We start from the raw sequence: 17,372 nt of genomic DNA, 5'->3' as shown, positions 1-17,372 counted from the left end.
CAGGCCTATATGACATGATCGATCAATTGAAATACTCCAACACTCTACTTTTGTCATATATTCCATGCATTGCAATAGATAGATATTATATTCATTGAATATAATTCACTTTCATGATGCCTTGGTGGTGAAATGGTAGACATGTGAGACTCAAAATCTCGTGCTAAAAAGCATGGAGGTTCGAGTCCTCTTCAATCTCGATAAGTTAGTATCTAGGGTTTTCCTATTTGTAGTCCTATCAAGTAAAAGAATTAGATCTAACTACCAACAACAAAAAGACTAAATCAATCAGATTTCAACCTAATCACTAGCCCTTTCAAGATAAAAAAATCATTACAATCTCACTCACAATTTCTAAAGAAAATTTTGAGTGAAATATAAATGAAAACCTTTAAATTTGTTTTTATCCTAAAAGGAAGCCCAAATTTGTGTAAATAACTATTTACAAATTTGATTTGAGTTGGGTTGGTCCCTCAACCATTGCTATCATTGCCTCACTATCACACATCTTAAAAAAAACCCATCAAAATTGGATCCTACCTTTTGGAAAGCTAACCCTTTTCCCCTTTCCTTAGGCTCCTATGCATTCACCTTTGTAAAACAAAGAAAAAAAAAAGCCTTAAGAAAGTGGATAAAAGGATGGAGAAGGAGGGAGATGAAGTCGCTATGGGAGGAATTAGCGTCCACAATGGTGCAAAGAAAGTTAAGGCATGGGCCTTGACTATACTAGCTAGGCAAAGAATTTAAGATTCGTGATGGTGTAGAGAGAGGCAATGCATTTAAATATTGAGTCTTTTGTGTTATTGATGAAAAGTTAACGGTTTTAGATGAGATTGAAAAAAAACATATTTAAAATGTTGTGAGATAGAAAAGAACTGAATTTCTATTTTTCATAATTTAAAGTTGTAAAAAGAGTGTTGTAAAATAGATAAAAAGTGTCACGTCATCATCGACACATCATTAGATTCAATGCCATATCAACATGAATAACAGAAAAATTTTAACATCATTAACAATTAGATTAACATTGTCAATTTTGAAAATTACAGGAACTCAATTTTATATATTATTGTATAGAGGTTAAATCCACTATTTTACCAAAATACAAGGATTAATTACATAATTTAACCTTTCTTTTGTCACCATATCCCACATGCTTCTTTTCTTTGAAAATCGTTTACATTTCATAATAATTAACATCACTAGCTTAAAACTTTTTATTTTTCATAAATTACCACAAACATGCAAAAAAAAAATTGAAAGCTTTAAGTTATGGTCTCAAAACCTCCCCTTTATTTTTCTAAGATAATTTTTATTTTATAATAAAAATAATATTTTTCACTTTTCATTTTAATTCTTATCTAATTTCATACTTAAATCATTGAATATGATAACGTGATTTATTAAGAGTATAGTGACTATATTATTATGAAAAAAATGTTACTTGCAATTTTAAGTAGAAATCACAAGATTAATTTCTTAATAATTCAATATTTACATGTTAACAAATACATATAATTAATTGTAAGCTCTGTTGTTATATGTTAGTATTTTGCTTGCATATAAAAATTCTTTCCTGCTTTTGTTAATATTTTTTATATAATTTGGTGAAAAAATAAAAATAATTTATTATTACATCTACCTATAAGTAAAAGGAAGTCCCAATAAAGCTTCCAAGTTTGGCCACATTTTTGGCCTCTTTGGGTACCACGTCATAAATTATTAATTTTAAATATAAATGTTGACCTAGCTTTTATTATTAGTTCTATTCAATTTGAAGAAGCAAGTCAAATGGAGCTCTTATTTACTTAAGTAAATATGTATTAAATTTTTTAATAAATGTCATTAAAAAACAAATTTAAACCCCCATCCCCAATTCAAAGAAAAAATAATATTATTTCTCATACATTAAAATTCATCATATTAATCATTATACTATATGTTTAATGTTATTATAAATAGTAACTTAAAGTTGATCTTTTCAAAAATGCCCCTCTTACATTTTATCCTCCATTGGCACCTTCACCGTCACCGTTATATTTTTGTGTGTGTTTCTGAAACGGCCTTGTGTGAGGAAACGTGGCAGCCTACAGAAAGGTGGTGCATGTCAAAAGGAAACGTGGCTAGAGGGGGAAGTTTCTGGTTGTTTCAACTTCGAAGGGTCTTGTCTTGTTCTTCCCAATCCGGAAAGTTTTCTCATTGGATTTCTAGCAGCACCGTTTCTTTTCTTTATAAGACAACAGACAAAAGTAGCGGTGACTTTGATTCATTCTGGTCAGTGCTGAGTGGTAGGAGACAACAGAGAAGAATGAAATGGGACCAGAGAGGATGCCCAAGTTGAGATTCAAGTTTTTTTATTTATCTGATCATTCTCTCCCTTTTTGCTTTATTTATCATAAAAATGTCATGTTTATGATTTTAGGTGTAAATATAAGTGACAATGATACTTCAATAATGTTTCAAGAAGGGTGATCCCTGAGCTAATTTCACTGGCTATGGCAAAATTTAGGAAAGAGGGGAAATATTCTTCTTCTATAGGCCTAAAGTGAACAAGTCGGAAGCTCACAGCGTTGACGATGTGCAGCGGTTGTACATTGTCCTGCGCCCAGAGTCCGGTGAGAGACCTGTTGAAGAGAAGCAAGATCCCCAGTCTGGCAAGAAGGGTGCCAAGGAGAAATCAAATCAAGGTCGAAGTGGGTCAGGCAAGAATGAATATGAAGGTGGAAAAGGTAGCCAGGTTAGTATTTTGTATATCTTGTTTTACCTTCTAACATCGACTAGTTGATCAATCTGTACCATAGAATACATTAGAAGTCTGTTTAATTAGTCTGTCTACTACATAGAAGATAGTTGTTACTACTACTAGAAATCCTGACCAGGAAACCATGATTTGAGACTACATATGCTATATTTTCTGATTATTTGATTCAAATATTGCTTGTTGCTTGAAACTTCAATCACTTGTAGGAAGTAAATATTGAAAACGAACCACTGTTTAGGTTCATGGTTATGGGACGAAAAAGTCTTCCAGATCCAAGCAAGAAGTCTCAACCTTTCTGGGGTTATGTTGAATTGGTGACTACGAAGATAGAAGATGTGAAAAGTGCTGTGAAGGGAGGTATTAATTTGCTCCATTCATTGGATATATTTTCTTTCCTTCTTATTACATATGCAGAGAGTTAAAACTTTAATGTTGTGCAGAGGAATATGATACTTCAACAAGAGGCCACCGACGTAGTTTTCCTGCGAGAGCGGTGGGAGAAGGCGTTTACCGCATTCTGAGGCACAATTCAGGGAAGAAGAAAATGCACACTCATCTGATCTACAAGCTTGAATTCCCATCAGAAGATGAAGAGAATGAGCCCCAAGAATCACTCAACATTAAGCGTGAAGGCTCATTCGTGATACAAATCAAGAATCCAGAACAACCTGCCAATTCCCAATTCAGGTGACTTCAAAAGAAACGCAAGGCAGCCTTCCCTGCTCACCTGCAAGAACAGCTGGGGCAAAGCCGGTATCATCCAGCTGATCCATCTGACTTTTTGAACTATGAAGGATGTGAATTCCTGCTGATATCGGCCTCAGATGATATCGACAAGGAGCTGGGTTTGGAACTTGAGACCGAAGGGGAAGCAGATCCATCTTGTTCAGATTTGGTCAGGACATTCGGGGAGACTGCATCTACAACTCCCCTTTTCAAGGGCATTTGGGCTTGAATGGTGCATGTGCACTAGTTAACAATGACATTTTGTTTTCAATGTCATTGATGCAGTTGCTAAGTAGGTGATGAAAAGCTTGGTATGCAAGGCAGCGTAATGGCCTAGGCCTTTTCTATCAGACTATAGATATGCCATTTTGTATATCGGATAGTGGAAGATCCACTTTATATGTGTCCAATAGGAAATTCCACTAAGCAATGTAAAATGAACCGGAGTTTCCATTTTAGCAGAAATTTTCAGGGTAACTGCTGGAATAGAAGAGGCAGGTCAGCTGTGTCACGCATATAACAGATTTCATAAGGGATTGGGTGAGTAGTGGGGGTCTTTGGGTTATAAATACGAGTTTTTTCATTTAATAAATATATTTTTTATTAGAGTAAATTTAAATATTTATTGATTTTGTGAAATTTTTGGAGAAATAGAGATAACAAAGTTGAAATAGATTCGAATCATTGTACAGTTGTTTTTTGTAGTTTTAGATAAAAAAAAATCTATCGCTCCATATATAATGATCTCTGATTTTGCTTGATCAAGGTTTTTCAATTTTGACTCAAATTATTTTAAATATTATTTCAATTTAAATTCTTATGATTTTACATTAGAGAATAATTTTTGTTCATAGTTTGTAGTAGATGTTTTTTTTGAAAATCTATAGTATATATATATATATATATATAAGTAAGAATGTTGCAAAAACTTCTCAATCAACAACAATAAATAGTTTTACTTGTTATACTTCTAAATTGTCATTTATCATTTTAAATAACTTTTAATTATTGAATAAATAATATTTACACTTGTATGCAATAGTAGAAGCTATTTGTTCAGATTTGCTTTTTTTTTTTTAATGTGTATTAAGATAAGATTTAATTTGTTCGAATTATATAAGAGTTTTAGGGAAGTAGTAATTTAATCTAATTAATTATTTAAGTAATCTACAGTTGTACTCATTCTTAAAAAGATAGAATTCTAAAAGGTTTTTACTACTCAATGTCATCACTATTATAAGTCTATCTCACCAAAAGTTTATAACTTGATATACTTAATAATTAATACTTATTGTTTTAATATATGGGTTTACTTAACATTCTGGTTTCATTAATTTTCTGATGTGTTAACTCAAATTTAATTTGTTTTAAAATTTGTTACACCTTTTATACTCCTGTAATTATTAAGAAATTTTTTATTTATGCCTAACATAATTTATTCAATTTATTATGCAACCTAAATGACAATTATTAAGGAATTTGAATTTTATTATGATTGATAAGTTAAAAACATCTAAAACAGAATAGAATATGCAAGTTATGATTATTTGAAAAGGAAATATTAACATTATAACAAAAACAACATGAATCGATATATTATATTGTTTCAATCAAATATCAAAAGATATCACACAATATGTAATAGATATGTTACGTTGTGATATAGTTTAATAAACTTTATCTCATCTAATTACTATAAAATATTATTTGTTTATTTATTTATTAAATATAATAAATTATGAATTTCAATTTAGAATTTAAATAAAAAATAGTAAAAAAATGAAACTTCAACATGTTAAATATTTTTTAGTTTTTAATTAGAAAATTAACATAAAAAATACATTGTTGAGAGCTCAAATTAAAAAACAAAATTTCAATTTGTACAATATAATCTTCTAATTTATTAGTAAACATAATATTTTAAATTATTTTTATTTTATATGCATAAATGTTATTTATAATTAATTTTAAAAATTAAACTATATTTTATTATATAATATTATACTCAATATTAAAAAAAAATAAAATTTCGATACAAGACGGAAGACATGTATCTTGATTTAATACCTGTGATTAACACATTCAAATTACAATGGTACAGGAAGTAGATAAAAAAATAATTTTAATTCATATATAAATTAAATGGTTTTTCTGATTTTATTTCCTTGGAGAAGGCTATTTCTATTTACATATCTAATTAAGTGTTATCTATTTTTTATATATCTGGTAATTGTTAAATATTTAAATAAAGTTTATTAAATTTATAATTTCATCTGCCTATATATATATATTTATAAATTAAATTGAATTAATTATTTTACTTTAATCTTCAATAAAATTTGTTCTTTTAGAAAATATTAATATAACACCCTCCTTCTTGTCATTCCCGGAAACAGAGAAGCAAGCAAGCGCCTAATCTTTTGAAGTCCCATCTGTTCAACTCAACTCTCATTCCTCTGAGAAACAGTGCACTGTTCACCTCGCCGACTCACGACTCTGCACGGCCGGAATATTCCAGTGAGCTTCTTTTCCCCTTGCCTTCTGTTTCTGGTTTCCACTTCTTTAGCATATGTACGTGTACACTTGTATATTTTTCTTTTTGTTTTTTCTGTTAAAAGAATGTGAAACATTAGCCTTATCAGTTTCAGGCCTCATCTTATTCTTAACCTTCTGGGAAAGTATTCAAGACCTTTAAGCAAATAGTAAAAATGTTGGGAAGCCTTGAATTTGACAGATTATAGCTCGCTTCTTGTAATGGGGTTTTTTTTTTTTAATGACAAATATCTTTTTTATTTCAGCTTTCTTCCATCAGAGTAAATTCTGGCATATGCTTGGGCTTCTCTGGGGGTTTTAAAGAAAGTCCCCCATGTCCACCAAATCCTTCTCAACCCACTGGAATTTAAAATCCCTGTTTCCAAACACCTGTTTTCTCCATTTTCCTCCCAAATCCTCTCCCAATGCTCTCCCATTCTCATTCTTTCACTACCCAATAATCCACTGTCCCAAGATATACTTTCCTCAACCACCGTTGGCGCTATCCTATCCCAGTGACCAAACTTCTCACAATCTAACCCAAGCCCAGGAATCTGTTTCCGAGTACCTCCAAGACCTGGGGCTTTCTTTGGAGGACTCCATTTCCATAGCTTCTAATTCTCCCAAGTACACGCAAATGCTGGTGGATGGTGTTAAGGAACTGGAGGAATGGAATGCTTGGAATAATAGTAATAGTGAAGGAGAGCATTTGGGGTTTAAGGAAATGGTTATTTATATGGCCAAGGAGAAGGGTGATAATGGAAAGGTTGCATTTTTGGAGAGTGTCGGTTTGACACTTTCTTCGGCTATGAGTGTTGCGCGTTATTTGTCCTCAGAATCTCTTCCAAGTTTAATTCATAAGGTTAGCAAGAAAACTCTTTATGTTGATTTATATCTGCTTTACTCTCTTTAATTTTAGTTTGTAGTTCAGTTATGTACATATTTGCAATGATCTTATCTTTGAAAGAAAAAACACAATATCAAATTCTAGATGGGAAATTATGTTTTATAGACATTATATAAACCATGCTTGTCTTTTTGGAGTAGATTTTATTTAGCCTCAAAAATGAAAATAATGACAAGCTCTGAAAATGAGGATATTCAAGAAGCAGTTAGGATATCGCTCTTTAATTTGTCCATATTGCAACACAAGTTGTCGAAGTGAAATAATCAATGATGTCACTGTCATATGCTGTTAGTATCCTGAAATATTATGGATTTCATGTTGTAGGAAATGATGGGTTATTTTTCAATTTGGATGACAAATATATATATATATATATATAAAAGATACAAATACCTGTTTTCTGGAGTTTTTACAATAGACCTATGGTTTGAAGAATCACTTTTCTTGTTTTTCTCCTATAAAGTACTACATTTTAGTATTGAGAAGATGTTCACCTAGAAAAACTTTCTTCCTCTTGAAGTTTTCTTTTACATTAACCGTAAAGTAAATAATCAGACTGAAAATTAATGTTTTGTTATCATTTGCTTAAGATAGGGGGTGTTAGGTGTTAGCCCTTTCAAGTTCCATTTTAGGCTGACTTCTTGTTGTATTCTTACACTTTGGCATGTTTTTCTTCAGTTCATTTGTTAAGTTATTAGAAGTCTGTATATTGATGAATATGCTTAACTTATTATGAACAAAAGGAGGTTTTTACTAGATTTGACATGTCTAACCTATTGCCTTTGTTTTTCTAAAATTCCTTCCAACGGTCTGCTTTTTGGGTACTAAGCCATGGTCTAATTCGTAGGTATTCTTTCCAGACACATGGTATGAATTCCTTTAGAAATTTTCCATAGCTTTGTTCTTTTGGTAATTCAAAGGATCCTTTGGTAGAATATTTGCATTTTCCTCAATAGTAGCTCTGTGCTAAGTTTCAAAAGTTTTTACTTCGTGTTAAATATAATGCTCTTTGTTTGTGTGTTTTTAAGCTCTTGTAGATACCGTATTCTTGTTGAAATATTTGAAAATTATAGCTTTTTCTCCAATCTGATCAAGAAACAAAAATTTGATGCTTTTCTTTCTTCAAATGAGTTCTGCTTCTTTTTTGAATTGACTGAAATGAGCTCTTCTTCTCAATTTGTTGGTCAGAGTCATTGCTTATTTTGGATTTGTCTTTTAGGTTAAGTATATGAAGGAAATAATCTTTTCTGGCAGTGATGATAAATGGCTCAGTGGGAAAAATGCTCGCCGTATGATGATGTACTTGTCAATTCCTTCTGATGAAGATGTGGAGCAAACCTTATCCTTCTTTGAAAAGGTATAATATGACTTCAATATTCTTTTTCTGTTTATGTGAAGTTGTCTAAATTTTTTTGGCTGAATACTTTTTATCCTTTCCTTCTGTTTACCCTTTTAAATTCTTTTCAACCTGCTTTTCAGTTGCATCGCTACATTTAAATGATTTGCTTCCTGTTGTGACAAAATTTATGAATATATGGTGCAGATTGAAGCAAGACGTGGAGGTTTAGACATGTTGGGCTCAGTAGAGGCAACTTTTAGATTTCTATTGGAATCATTTCCGCGTATTTTACTGTTGCCAGTGGAGTCCCATTTGATACCTCTTGTTGAATTTCTTGAAAATATTGGAGTTCCGAGGGGATCTATAGGAAAAATATTTTTGTTGTTTCCACCCGTCTTGTTTTGCAATGTTCAGGGCATTAAAACAAAAGCTTCAGCTTTCGAGAAGGTATGATTTGTAGTTCAAATTCTATGTATCATTTAGTGAGTATTATTTTGAGCATTTGCAAAAGCAATGAAAAGAAACTTTATGTGATGGATGCTGTGCTATTCTATTGTTGAATATGGTTATATCTTGTGTGCCCTTGATCACAGTTTCTTTTTATGAATTATCTTATAGGTTGGTGCAGCAAATAAAGATGTTGGCAAGATGTTGCTAAAATATCCATGGATTCTTTCAACAAGTATTCAACATAATTATGAGCATATCCTTTTGTTTTTTGAGGAAGAAAAGGTATAAACGACTTAATGGCCCAGCTTGGGTTGCTAGCCAGGGTTCTTAGCATGTGCCTTATATACATGTGCTTGACTGTTTACCTTGTTTATGTTATGGTTTGAGTTGTGATTCCATCATGTTCTTTATAGTTTGCTTACTTGAGGGGTCTTTGTGTGTGTGTGATTGGAAGGTGCTATTGTCATTGTCCTGTAAAGTATAATAAACAGTGACTGATCAAAATTAATTACTAAACCTAGAAATTGTTAGAGTATATAATAAAACTCCATAAGTTGCATTAAGTGCCTGATGATGTATTCCTAAAGCCACAGGCAGTTTTGTTCTTTCTGATTCTTCCACTTGCCTGCACTTGGCAGGTACCTAAAGTGAGTGTTTTGTATCATTGCATTGTATCTCTAAACAAAATCAATCTCTATAAAGCCATAAACTTGGTTAGACAGTTGCATTCTTTTGTCAATATCTCAATCTGCTTATTTTATTACCACACAATCTTAAGTTTGTCTTCTTGCTTCTTTTCTGTTGGATAATTTTTTGTATTGAATTGGCTAAGTTATCATATTTGCTTCAGGTACCAAAAGCGAGTGTGGACAGGGCAATTATAAGCTGGCCTCATATATTGGGCTGTTCAACAAGTAAGCTAAAGTTGATGGTGGAACAATTTGGTGAATTAGGTGTAACAAACAAGAAGTTGGGCCGGGTTATTGCCAAAAGCCCCCAACTACTATTACGGAAACCTCAAGAATTGCTCCAGGTAGGTGGTTGTACATTTTTGTTTGGGTTCTTGGGATACACTTTTTACCTTTTATTTATTTCAGTTTTTTGATACTCCATTTCCATCTGTGAAGGTTGGATCACCTGTTAAAAGAGTAACTACCTCCAATATAGCTATCACATCTGATCTAGGTCACTTTTATCTATTCTATGTAATATGTTGAAAGGAATTGATGTGCAGTATGGTTATACCTCACTGCTGGCATGATACGATTCAGATTCCCATCTACTGCTTCTCATTTGTTGCTTCTTCACAATGCTTTATACTTTACTATTCTGAAGGATTCTTCTTTATTTTATTTTGCCTTGATAGCTACTGATTAAATTGTAATCATTGAGATAAATAAATTGCAATAAATTGTAACCATTGGGCTGCTGATGTAACCTCTGGCTTTTCTTTTTTGTCACACTTTTGTTATGTGTTATGATTGCTAGCCTTCCAGTTAACTTATTAGTGGTAACATGTTTTTATTACTCCAAGGACCAACATTTTGTTGGTTGCTGGAGATTAGGGAGTGACTCTAGTCTGTCCAATTCTGGTTTTTTTCACTGTTCAAGAGATTGGCTGACTTGTTTCATCAACTGTCTAATGCAAAAATTTGTTTGGGAAGAGCTGAGATGACTGTTGTCAAGTACAACTTGTATCTCTCGAATAGTCCTTAAAACTACTGGTTCTCAAGGGTTCTAATCAACTATGAAAGAGAAATTGTGGCATTAAATCCACCTAGCTTGTAATGAAGAATATATTTACTTTTAGTTCCAAACAATGAATTGGACTGCATTGCTCTGCGATTTAATTCATTACATCATTTTTCTTCTTTTTCTTTCATAATTATGTTGTTATTTCTGCTTTGTACAGGTTGTTCTATTTTTGGAAGGCCTAGGTTTTGATTGGGAAAGTGTGGGGAAGCTAGTCTGCCGCTGTCCTGAAATTTTTGCTGCCAACATTGATAAAACTCTGAAGAAAAAGGTTGAATTCCTCATAGAGTTGGGTATTTCCAATGACCACCTTCCTCGGGTCATTAAAAAATATCCAGAGCTTCTCGTGTCTGATGTGGACAAAACTTTACTTCCTCGGTATTGCTTCTATTCATTACAAGTACACTGTGCTCTATATTTGTTGAGGTGTTGTGTGGGTGCAAACATATTCAAGATCAACTTGGCATCACATTTTAAAAGAAATGAGAGTTATTGTCAAAAAAAGGAAAAATAAAATGAAAGTTTGGGTTCTATGAAATGCTATGTGCCTGATAAATGGTACTAACGCTCTTTTTTTTTTCTATCAAATTTTTTTAAAAGATCACACAGGAAATGAACTTGATGGCACTTGCCTTATAACCTTGAGGTGTATTATGTTGAACCAACTATTCAGAATACTATGTGTTGGAATTAGGAATGGATTTAAAGAGACATATATGCACTTAATGGTGGAATAACAACAGAAAGTCTCACTTGTTTGGTACTTTTACCCCTCACCCCTCCCAGCCAACAAAGTTGGATAACAGAATTTTAGTTTGAAATATTAACATGTTGAGTCGCAAATTTGGATTTTTTCAATGTTAGGATCTGAAATTAATATGTTCAAGTTACAGATTATGCAGTCATGAGAGAGTTATATCGTTCTAACTCTATCTTGCGGTTTTGTGAACAGGATCCAGTACTTGATGGAGATAGGGCTGTCAAAGAGGGAGATTGCTCTAATGGTCCGTAGGTTTTCTCCATTACTAGGGTACAGCATTGAGGAGGTATTGAGACCGAAACTCAAATTCCTTCTAGACACCATGGAAAAGCCAGTGAAGGATGTGGTGGACTATCCAAGGTTCTTCAGTTATTCATTAGAAAAGAAAATAAAGCCCAGATTCTGGGTACTTAAGGGAAGAAACATGGAATGTAGTTTAAAAGATATGTTAGGTAAAAATGATGAGGAGTTCGCTGCTGAGTTTATGGGTGTTGGAAGGATGCTTGTTTCACCATCCTCCTCTCATCAATGATTTGTTGTTAAGATGAAATTGTTTGTGATGATAACTTGTTGTTTGTACATGCTAGATAGGCGATCTCTTACGTACGTATCATCACTTTTTTTCCATGGAGCAGTTGTCCTTAATAGTACTCGTCGTTGTCAAGTGTTACAAATTTGATTGTAAGAGTTGAGGGCTCTTTAGAATTTGAATTACAGAATAGAAATCTCTTCCATTGAAATCTCACGTAATGAGTCTTTTGGTAAAATACAGAATTGAAAATTTAAGATATCTCTTTTCACAATATGATATTAGTGCAGACGTTGTCTTCTTTGTGATAGGTTATTAAATGATAAATTTGTTCTGTCCACATATAAGTGTTATAATGATGATAAAAAAAATCTCACATATATTAAATTGAGATATTCAAATTACGTAAATATAGTAAGGCTCATTCCATTTATTATCAATTGAGTGTTTTTATTAAAAAATTAATACGATATGAAAGCAAGGTCTCCTATTTTCTCTTCTTTTCCAAAACCTTGTCTCCATTCTGTTTAAGGTGTACTTAGCCCTTCAAAAAAAATCACCACCGGCCAACACCATAGCCATTGCCATATCTAATTTGCCACATGTATTGTAACGTCGGTTGCCAATGTTCTGCCATGTGCTTTACCATATATCATTTTTGTGAGTCAATGTTTAGCCTATGTTTGACTATTAAGATAAGAGAAACTTGAAGTTCCTAGGTCGATTGCAACGTTTTGACGAGAAATAATTACAATATGTGAGTCCAAGGTACCAGAAGTTTTCTGATTCAGCACAAACTTTGGCCCGTTATCATCGAGAGCCTTGTTCAGTTTATTCGTGGAGCTGATGAGATTGCTACCAATTATGCAGTACGCCTTGAAGATTGCGATAGTAAAAATCATCAACTTATTCCTTGGTTTTAATAACACCTTTGATCCTAATATTCATGTTCAGTTTTCTTGCAATTAGGTATAAAACTTCTTGACTTGCTCATTATTATCAATCGTGGAATCCTCTTCATAATCTAAAATAGGAATCTTACGAATCAGTGAACAATTTTTAGACCCAACTCTAGCCTATTTGGAATCAAGTGATTTAGGCTAAAATTGGTAAGGATCATCTTCATGATCTTAGGTTCTCATGACTTTCCAAAATACCAAGGAAAACCGTTTTTAAATCTAATATCGCTTTCTTGTAAACCCTTGTCGAATACTCAAACTTGTATCCGAACAAATCTTAAGCTTAATCTGAAAAAGAAAAGAAACAAAACATAATGAGCCACATAGCTCAGCATGTAAATTAACCATAATTAAGGAAACGGCACCCAAACAACACAAATGGAAGCAAAAGAGGCCATATTGAGGCATTTCCAAGTACTTTAGAATATGGTATTTTAGTGGTTCTAAACGACTCTTACCAAATGGTTCAAAGCACTATAAAAAATAGAGCTCTTAACTTATGAAATTAGAAATTTATAACAAATATAGGGCACAAAATACATATATAATTCAAATATCAACATGTCACATCCCATTTCTTAATGGGATCATGATCGGCACATGGACCCAGACGGGTTTGGCCTATTAGGCCTAAGTAAGCCTCTTAACCTCAATCAATCATCAATCACATATTAGCATAGATATATGCAAACATAAGCATTCATGCATAGGCATAAGTACACGGTTATGGATTTCTTAACATAAAAGGTGTACACACTTCTCATACATAAAATATGTACCTAGAACAATTATCATAAAATCTATAAAGGCATCCCTAATGCTCATATAGGCTTGCAGGCCATTATTCATAGTGTTCATATAATCTAATGAAAATAATTGCCATTCCATTGCTCAACATTCTTAATACTCACATATTAACATAAAAGTAACTTGCCACACAATGGCTTAACATTCCAATGCAAACAATTATTTATAAACAAAATAAAAGATTGACTTGTTAGTGGAACATGATGTGACACTGTAAGGGGTTGCTAGATCAACTGCCAAAAAAGGAACGGATCACGTCTCCATGACATTGGTGGCTATCAAAAGTGCTATCACTAATCTACAACAAAAATAAATAGGAAAAATAACGTGTGAGTCATAAAGATTCTGTGAATCGATAATAGAAGGGGACAAGCTAGTGGATAAGATTATTTCGTAAACATGCACTTGTAATCTTATGCCATTTGTAAACAATTTAAACGTAAAGTTCATGAAACATGATATTTAAGAGCATTTGAAATAGCATTTACAAGAAAACAAGTTTGCTTAACTTTTAGAAGCCTCTTTACCTTTGAAATTCTCATCAAATTCCATCAACAACCTTCTTGACAATGGAGTCAACTATAGCTTGCACACTTAAATAGTGAAGCTAGACATGAATGAATAAGGAATGTTTTGTTATCATCCAAAACATATAGAGTCAACAAAGGTGCTTGTCCCCCCTTATTGAAATAATACATAGTTGAATATTTACATACATAGTAGATACGTAAATATTTTGAAAATTGTTGGTTCAATCATATCACAATCGCTAACAATCTATTTTCTTAGAAAACCATTTTTATTTTTGAAACTCAAATCCTTTGAAAAAACCATTTTAGAGACATCATTTCAACATACATAAATAATCATTTCATAGAAATCATGCTAGCTTTATATATTAAAGTAATTTGAAAGTGGTGTATCCACTCACCAAGTTGAAGATTCGATTCCTAACTCCGGTCACAACTTCGTTTTGGCAAAATCCGTAGAGTTTTTCAAGCGTTCCTATCACACAACATTCATTACAATCAATTCCTAAAATAAAAATTTCGAAATAATCATCCTAGGCACTTTTGAAACTTACTCGTTTTTAGCAAAAATAAATTTTTAGCTAAAACCCATGCTTAAAAACTCATAAATCTTTCATCTTTACCTTAAATGAACTTAGATGCCTAAGAAAATCAAAAAGCTTTTAAGCGTTAATCAACACAAAAAATTAGGTATTAAAATCATATTTTCATAAACTAAAAATCAACATTTAGACTTTTCAAAGAATAAAAATGTCATTTTTATTGTTTAAACTCAAAACAAAGTTTTTTAATGATCAAAGATGAAGATTGCATCAAAAATAGGTTGAGAGAGCTTAAGTTAAGAGCAATACCTTAGAACAATAATTGAGGGTTGAAAACCCTCAAAAATGTAAGGTATTTATAATTTTGAGTATGAAATTATAGTTTTGTCTCTATTTTTTTTTTAAACCGACGAAATGTATCGATACATTTAGGCCATATATTGATACATTTAGTTTTGAAAAAATTGTATCGATACATTATTAACATGTATCGATACATTTGAAACAAAATATAGTTTCTGAGGCATTAAATACTATTAAACACTATTTGAGTAAATTTTTTTATTTTTACTTCTTTTTTTTACTCTACATTTACTTAAGATATTTAATGTAAATAAGCAAACAACCATTTGAATGTATCGATACATTAGGTTTTGAAAAAATTGTATCGATACATTATTAACATGTATCGATACTTTTGAAACAAAATATAGTTTCTGAGGCATTAAAAACTATTAAACACTGTTTGAGTAAATTTCTTTATTTTTACTTCTTTTTTTTTGCTCTACATTTACTTAAGATATTTAATGTAAATAAGCAAACAACCAGTTGAATTCAATAAAAAAATATAAAAAAAATAAAAATCTAAAAGAATCAAAATCTAAATTTTGATTTCAAAAACAAAATTGAAAAAGTTTGACTAAAATTAAATTTGCGGCACCTATTTACCATAGCAAATGTACTCCAAAAATTATGAAAAAATCATTTTTGATCATATAAAAATCAAGAAAATCATTACCGCCATTTTTTATTTTCAAAATATTGTTCTGTAAAAGTTACATATTTTGACCCTTCCAAACTTAGAAAATTTTCTGCTTCAAAAATAATAGACAACCAAAAGTGTCAATGAATTCTTTTGAAAGTTAAAACTAAATTTGATATTCAAAATATGCAATCTATATGCTCAATTAAGGATTTCTTAACTTATCTTCTTACTCCATGTGGGATTTCACACCATAGTCTTTAGAAAAAACGCTAATATAGTTCATATTACCAAAAGCTCCAAAATCGATATCAAAGTGTTTTCTTACACATATTCAAGTTCAAATACCATTTCTAAAGGTTCATATAAAAAGAGATTCTTAAACAGATAAATCTTATCATTTTTCACATGTGATCCCAAAATCGAAAGAATCATCTTAAAATATCTAGTATATAATAAGAAATCATTTCACTTTAAAAAGGGTCACAGTCCTCCTCAACCTTATATTGTGAAGTTTTAACTCTCGTTGATGCATCTTAAATGAGTCAAACTCCTATAAAAGGTGCCACCAATTGACTAGAGTCCATATACCATATATTGTATACCTTATCTATGCACTAGATGGGTCCAAACTTTCATCGATGAATCAAATAAGTCAAACTCTTATTGGTCAAACCTAAAGGGCACATCAAGTATAAGCTTCATTGATGCTTGAAAGAGGTCAAAAGTCATATTTTCATATTCATTCATATAATAATAACTAATCATATTCAAAATGCCCAAAAACCAATCATATGTCATTGCTATGTTTCAACTTTAGTCCACATGTCAAGCTTTATTAAAATGTTTCAAAACCACATAAAATACTTCAAAAGTCTACTTTATAGCATGATAGTTCCCAAGAGTTCAAAGGACAGATAAGAGTTCCCAAGAGTTCAAAAGTCTCATAGTAGATCATGTACGTTAAAAGTACTCCTAATATAGTTTAAAACAGCACATATTCATAAACAAGTTTAATACTTATTCTCACTTTAAAACATTGTTTTCATGATTCTAATAGATGAATAAGCTTTTAGATAGAATCAAAGAAAACTAGATTAAACAAAGACTTAACTTAGTTGCCCTAAAAACTCATACTCTTGCTAAAAGCACTGTAAAGGGAACTAATCTGAAAAGGTTCACTAGTAACAAAGCTTTGGGATCATTTTAGCACACCAAACATATGCTGGAAAAGCTTTAATCCAAACTTAAATTCCAAATTGACAGAAATTGGTAAATTACAGTAACTAGAGTAATAGGTGCAATAAAATAGGTTAAGGCCAAATTAACGCGTATCCTTATAAGAAAAAAGTTGTGATGATGACTAATGAACATGACAAAAGATATATCCTTTATAAGTCCAATGAAAGAACATAACTTTAACCTCAAGATTCAAAATTAATCTCAAACTTCAAAGATAACTAAGAACATTAAGATATATCAATAGAACACTTAACCAAAGGTTGAAATTAACAAATCTTAGGGAATTAACTATAATTAGCCACTCACCTCATAATCAGAACTCAAATTCCTTAAAATATCCTGAAATCAATTTCAGTAGGAGATTTTCAAAATCAATTACAAAATAGCAAAATCATCTTTAAAGCACCAAGTGTAAGTTTTTGGGTTCCTTAATAGAATCTAAAACATTTTCCTTCTTTTTCTCTCTAATTTGGATGATGGTGGGAGTATTTAAAGAGGTTTTGGTGCTAAGTCAAACCTTGGGGAACTTAGGAGAGGATATTTAGCCATGAGGT

At 31.6% G+C, this 17,372-nt stretch overlaps 2 protein-coding genes across 2 annotated transcripts; both read left to right on the top strand.

Moving 5' to 3' along the window:
* The first annotated feature begins 639 nt into the window (after window positions 1-639).
* Window positions 640-3,716, top strand: LOC110426399 (uncharacterized). The gene is given in 5 exon segments (XM_089785284.1): window positions 640-691; window positions 2,293-2,348; window positions 2,510-2,737; window positions 2,968-3,118; window positions 3,202-3,716. Coding segments are annotated over 5 exon segments (1,002 nt in total).
* A 2,164-nt stretch (window positions 3,717-5,880) lies between these two features.
* On the top strand, window positions 5,881-11,966 carry LOC110426241 (Mitochondrial transcription termination factor family protein). Its single transcript, XM_021441417.1, has 8 exons — window positions 5,881-6,004; window positions 6,286-6,881; window positions 8,146-8,283; window positions 8,470-8,712; window positions 8,884-8,997; window positions 9,566-9,748; window positions 10,628-10,845; window positions 11,420-11,966. The coding sequence occupies exons 2-8, from the start codon at window positions 6,354-6,356 to the stop codon at window positions 11,757-11,759; spliced, it is 1,764 nt and encodes a 587-aa protein (XP_021297092.1). The 5' UTR covers window positions 5,881-6,004; window positions 6,286-6,353; the 3' UTR covers window positions 11,760-11,966.
* The last annotated feature ends 5,406 nt before the right edge of the window (window positions 11,967-17,372 follow it).

The sequence above is a fragment of the Theobroma umbraticum genome, unplaced genomic scaffold (assembly GCF_002168275.2).
Source record: "Theobroma umbraticum cultivar Fairchild unplaced genomic scaffold, ASM216827v3 scaffold_55.0, whole genome shotgun sequence".
Classification (NCBI taxonomy): Eukaryota; Viridiplantae; Streptophyta; class Magnoliopsida; order Malvales; family Malvaceae; genus Theobroma; species Theobroma umbraticum.
Note: the sequence above shows the minus strand (reverse complement) of the source record. Positions and strands in the feature narration are given on the sequence as shown.

What these genes read in the sequence shown, in the direction of transcription:
- LOC110426241 (XM_021441417.1), top strand. Translation starts at nt 6,354, where the DNA reads ATGTCCACCAAATCCTTCTCAACCCACTGGAATTTAAAATCCCTGTTT. An exon ending in TGTTTTTTGAGGAAGAAAAG is followed by an intron (nt 8,998 to 9,565) that starts GTATAAACGACT and finishes TATTTGCTTCAG; the next exon opens with GTACCAAAAGCGAGTGTGGA. An exon ending in GACAAAACTTTACTTCCTCG is followed by an intron (nt 10,846 to 11,419) that starts GTATTGCTTCTA and finishes TTTTGTGAACAG; the next exon opens with GATCCAGTACTTGATGGAGA.